Source organism: Engraulis encrasicolus, chromosome 7, assembly GCF_034702125.1.
Source record: "Engraulis encrasicolus isolate BLACKSEA-1 chromosome 7, IST_EnEncr_1.0, whole genome shotgun sequence".
NCBI classification, from domain to species: domain Eukaryota; kingdom Metazoa; phylum Chordata; class Actinopteri; order Clupeiformes; family Engraulidae; genus Engraulis; species Engraulis encrasicolus.
Window position 1 is genome coordinate 37,204,346 of NC_085863.1, and position 5,800 is coordinate 37,210,145.

General features: G+C 43.6%; 1 protein-coding gene across 1 annotated transcript; it reads right to left on the minus strand.

Annotated features, from left to right (window-relative positions):
- Window positions 1–785: 785 nt before the first annotated feature.
- On the minus strand, window positions 786–5,562 carry si:ch211-284e13.9 (uncharacterized protein LOC566600 homolog). The gene is made up of 3 exons (XM_063203414.1): window positions 5,343–5,562; window positions 2,040–2,136; window positions 786–1,491 (listed from the first exon to the last, which is right to left on the minus strand). Exons 2-3 carry the CDS (start codon window positions 2,097–2,099, stop codon window positions 1,018–1,020), a joined length of 534 nt encoding a protein of 177 aa, XP_063059484.1. The 5' UTR covers window positions 2,100–2,136; window positions 5,343–5,562; the 3' UTR covers window positions 786–1,017.
- Window positions 5,563–5,800: the final 238 nt, after the last annotated feature.

Here is a 5,800-nt window from a genome sequence, read left to right on the forward strand (position 1 = left end):
TAAAGTGTGTGTCCTTCCCTTGGGCCATTGTGTCTGTGATGTATTTCACAGTTTCAGGTGTCTGTCTTTTTAAAGAAAGGGGATGGGATTCAAGTGTACAATCAGGTACAAGGCAGACAATTAAAATCTACGAGGAGACAGAATGCACACATAGGATGCACACACAGTAAAAAAAAATGTTATTTCAACATGTAGTGTCAATTTAACATCTTCTAGGGTGTATTTGGTCCTAGAGTACTCTCTAATGATAAAAACACCAATAACACAGACTTTTCTTTACTGGGCGGCCATTTCAGAAGCAACACATGGTTTGGCCTAAAGCAGGGGTGTCAAACTCATTTTGGTTCAGGGGCTGCATACAACCTATGTGATCTCAAGCAGGCCGCACTAGTAACATCATCTTAAAAAAAAACCTTAAATCAGAAGATTAATTTCAGTACTATCCCATTATCTTTTCAGCTTTTTAAAAAGCGTGTTGAATATGTAGGAAGCAATGCAATACTGATGTCCTATGCAGAAATAATTTCATTGATTTCACAATTTCAATGTCCCACACAACTAGGGTTGTTCATTTTGGCGGGGGTCTGGGGGTCTTCCACAAGAAAAAAATGTATTTCTTAGATGTAGTTTCCTGCATTTTAGCACATTTTAACGTCCCGTGTCCCGTTTCAGCTCAATATGGAACCCGTACTTTTACTTATAAATACGGGACGATTTCGTATTTCAAGGGACGGTTGGCAACCCTATACACAACTGAAATAATTAAGTAAAAAGAATCAATTCGGTAGGCCTATACATGAGCTTTATCAAATGCCCGTCACGGTACAAATTCATCATTTATAATAGATAAGTGTGACTTGCACTACATATACGGTAAGAGAGAGAGATAGGGAGGTTAATGTCATGGAGGTGTCAATTTTCCTTTGTTTCCCCCAGTGGCAGAATTGTGTATTTCAGTTATGAAAAAGCAAAAAAAAAATTGTTTTAATTGTGGGCCGGATGTTTGACACCCCTGGGCTAAATCTTATCAGCAGATGCAAAGTTGCCTACGATGACACAGAGGTCCACAGGCTCTTCATCCTCGTAGCCAGACAGGTAGGAGCCATCATCCTCTTCCTCCAGGATGCACTCTGTCTGTAGGCAGCGGAAGCAGAATTCGGTGTGGCAGTTGGGGGCTGGGCAGGTGATGTATCTGCACCCGGTCCCGTCGTGGGTCAGCAGGGCTGTGCAGGCGGGACAGGCCCTGAAGAACGGGCAGCAGTCGGCAGCACTGCTTTTGTCCCGGATGGTGTCTGCATGGAGTAACGCGGCACGCTTGCCACAGTTAGGGAGAGTGCAGGCGCCACCCAGGTTCGAAGCCGTGCCTCTGGGCCACTCACGCTGGCAGGCCCAACAGTAGTGGTAGACCCGCCGCAGGGACTTGGAACACGGGCGGCAGACGCAACGGTGGCCGTCCACCACTCGACATTCCGACTGGAGGCACCTTGGGCACTGGGGGGCGAATGAACAGAAGAAGGACAAAGTGAGAATGGGGGAATGAGATTACACCCACAACAGACAAATTACACATTATTCAAATTCCGTGTCTTTGTTCAAAAAAGCAACAGTGAATGTTTTTTTGCACTCATAGTCTATGCAAAATGATTAACATCAAATGATGTGTGCATTCATGAGACATGGAAATAACACCAATGCCAGACTCTCAAAAAACATACAGTAAAGGCCCTTCAGTAGTGAGAAGCAACGGTGTCACAGTAGCCTATCTCTTCTGCGTGCTGACGTACAGCTCATCATGACCTACTGGTGGTTCGGGGAAAACAATTGACGATGACGGAGAAGTGTCTGTTCAGCAGTGGAACATATAATGCCGTTAACCTGGTCACTTCAGGCCGGCAACCCTGTACCTAACAAATCCCTGTTATGTAAGTATTCTTATACCCCAGGTTCTGCTAGGGCCCGTGGCCTAAAATATCGCCTGTGCGCCACAGCTGACGTCACGCTGTGATGCCCTGGTGACGTCCTGGTGACGTCCTTCTCACCTGCATCCGTTTGGGGGAGGACCTCGACGTCACTGCGCCTCTGGGTAATGCGGAAGCCATGGGGCCGCTGTGTGAAGTGTGAAGGAGAAGAGGTGGGCTGAGCGGTGGGGGGAGGGGGAGGGGGCGGGGATAAGCACAGGAGAGAAGAGACGGTCACTCAGGGACATGGACAAGTGGAAAGCTGCAGCCTTTTCACTTAAGCTAATGAATCCAAGTCAGACTTACCGTACTCTCTCTCCGCGTAAAAAATGTGAAAGCAGACACACTGATCCCTGGCTACAGTACAGGAAGACTTGACTTCTAAGGAGCCACGCTGATTTCAAATTTCTATAAATTAAGCCACATATCAACGCAGACTTGCAGTAAACCAGTGGTTCTCAACCTGTTTTTAATAAACGCCCCTTGACCTCATCACAAGCCTCCCAATGCAGTTGTTTGTAGGTGATACATTTGTATGGAAGTGCTTTAATACCCAGTTTTCAAAAAAGTTGATGCATAGTTTAGCTATGCATCCGGCTTTATACTGACCCTGTATTACGTAGCCTACTGATAATCCTTGCACTGCTGGCTACTTAAGTGCTGTTGGTCTTCTGCACACTGACTGTGTGCTTCTGCATGAAGGTGTTGGTTTCCATACAGACACACTTGCATGTCACATACACATACAGTACAAAGACGTTAAGCAGCTTGTTCTGATTGAATTACTATCTACATTTATGTCTGTGGCAGTGGTGCAGTCTACGTAGAACGCAGGTATACACAGTACCTACCAGAAAAAAACAGGGATTTCAGTACACCCACCTAAAATTGCAAACTGTTCAGTATGTCCACTTAAAATTCATTGTTCCGTATTTAGAATAGCACAGCCACATTTAATCAATGGTGACTTGTCATGGAATTTAAAAACATGACAATAGATTAAAATAAATATTCATTCAGAAATGACAGCATTAAACTAGAGATGTCCGATATTGGCTCTTTTGCCGATATCCGATATGCCGATATTGTCCAACTCTCAATTTTCGATTCCGATATCGGCCGATACCGATGCCGATATATGTGGGTTATTTTTCGTCATAACAAATTTTAGGTAACATAACAAATCTGCTGTTGTGGAACGAAATATGCTTAATTTTATTGTAATGCCACACTAGATGCATTCTCGAATGCAACAAAGCTTTCCAAATATTTAACATCGTCTGTGCAAAATAGAAAAATAATTAAGGAGAAAAGTGTACAGTAATTCAAGCATTATTATATCGGTTTTGATAGGTCAAAAATCCGATACCGATATTGACCGATATTACATTTTATGCTATTATCGGGCCGATAATATCTGTGTGCTGATATTATCGGACATCTCTACTTTAAACCCATGCCCACATGGCTTCTCCACCAGTTGAACAGGAATCCCCACTTTGGCAAAGTCGCTCCGAAGAAAGAAGAAAGACACATTGACGCATGCATAACTGTTTCATTCACCCCTGTCTATAGTATGAATGTCTCAAATTCATTAGTATAATTATATAGGGTAACTCTGCTTGCATGAACATTAATTGGAAATATGCTGATAGTGTGAGAAACACCCCACACCAAGACGGTGGCACAGGAGGGTGGCCATGCTAAAAGGCTGACATCCACTACTCTATAATCTTGCCATGAGGTTAATATTCACCCTAAAATACATTCGAATGCTGGAAATGGCATTGGATGTCCACAATGGCCCCCGCCTATGGCTGTCCAAATATACAGTACCCACTACAAAAAAGTAGACACCACTGGTCTCTAGCATCAAAGTTCAACACCTAAAGAGCACTGCAGAACTTAATAACCACTCTCTAATTGCTAAGCATTAACCCTGCAAAATGTACTGGGCACTGGAAAGTACACAGAGGACTGCAAGGGCAAAGGAGCAATAACAAAGATGTGAGTGACCAGTGTACAGACCAAAGAGGATAAAATTGTAGAACTGTGTTTGTGTAATGAGGGCAAAATACAGAAAACCCTGAGGGGGCGTTGGGGAGGACACAGCTGAGATGGGGGCGGTGCTTAGTTGCCATTGGAGGGCATAGAGTCCATTTTATTTTTGTAATAAAATGGGGGTGTAGGGGGTGTTGGTGGGCTGGCTAATGATGAGGTCAAGGGGGCGTTGGGAGGCTTATGGCTTAAGTCCAGGGGGGGTTTGTTCAAAAAAGGTTGAGAACCAGGGAGTACCTCAACCACCATAACAAAAGGCCTTTGTCTTAAAGGTGCACTGTGTAATATTTTTTTTGCAAATTTAGATTTTAGCATTCATGCTGCCCATTCACAAGTGTTACTTTTTAAAAACAAATACTTACCACCACCATCAAATTCTAAGAATTTTGACTGGGGAAATTGCAATTGTGTCATACATGAAAAGGGGGATCTTCTCCATGGTCTGCCATTTTGAATGTCAAGAAATAGACATTTTTATCTGCAGAAATTGCTGTACTTTAGTCATACTAGTAAATATTGGTTATTACTTAGTAAATATTCATGAAAAGATCATATTTGGCAATAAGCAGCACTGTTTCAATGAGCAGGGTAGTTGCAATAGGCTACCTACTCTGGCTACATCCTACACAGAGCACATTTAACACCTTTCATTTCAGTAGCCTACAACTGCCCTCGATGTCAATTAGGTTACCTACCTGCTATCTAGGCCTACTCTGTATGTTTAAGAGCTGTTCTGAATAAAAGAGAAAGATAAAATAGCTCACTCCACCAAAGACAAGAGACAATTTCACAGCCATAGCAAAAGGGAAGGTGAACAGCTGTTCTGGTAGCCTACTACACATAGGCCTACCAAAAAGGGAAAACTGTGTTGAACAACAGTGCAATAGGCCTATAGGGCGGCATAAACAAAACACCAACGGCACGCAAACATGACAGATCAAGAAATATGATCTCATCGCTGCCATACATCTGCAAGGTCTCGAGGGTTTGGTCCCTGCCGGGTTATTCGAGGACAGGAAAGGGGATTTCCTCCTCCTGAAGGCGAGATAGGCTTTAATAACACCCGCGCACTTAGGCTAGATTGCCATTCTCTTGGGTAGGCCTACATTGCTTGACAATTATGGTCTTGTCTAGCTGTCGGACACAACAACAAATATTTCTCTTCGTAAATTGGCTACTTCAGACACGCGTACAGACAACAGACAACAACGGATGAGCTGTCAATCATAACTGCCTTTCACTCTTTCCGAACAGGCTACACATATATGTGCACATGTAGGCCTAGGCTATAATGGCAACAAGACAAAAGCATCATCATGGGCCTACCTTTTCGACAGAAGTTTTCTTCAAAAATGACACATTCAGCCGTCGGATACAGAACAGAACAGAACAGAAGATCGGTTATGTCTGTCTGGTTATGGGTAAACCCCAGGTTAATCTGAACAAATTTGGTTTCATTTTCTCTTTACAGCAGGAGGAGAGATGCCAGAGGTGCATGACCCGCGCGCCAGAGCACGCATCTTATTAAAATGTCCCCACGACTTTTCGAGCCAAATCTACACCTTTGCCTACGTCCAAGTATCTATGGTAGTGATGAAGATAAGAACGCATATTTTGTTTATCAATTCGTTTGTGACCTGTGCCACATAAACTCAAGCCTTTTGAAACATCGCGATTCGCGAACAAGTAGAGTGTGCTGCCTGGCTCTGAGAGTGTGCTGTTAAATGGCTCCCTCTATGGGCCATTTGAAGGCCTTACAGTGTGATTAACTAGGGCCAGGCATT

Bases quoted from the DNA above. Each gene is read 5' to 3' on its own strand.
- si:ch211-284e13.9 (XM_063203414.1), bottom strand. From the start codon at position 2,099: ATGGCTTCCGCATTACCCAGAGGCGCAGTGACGTCGAGGTCCTCCCCC. The intron at 1,492-2,039 runs GTGAGAAGGACG...TTCGCCCCCCAG, and splicing joins CCTCCCCCAAACGGATGCAG to TGCCCAAGGTGCCTCCAGTC.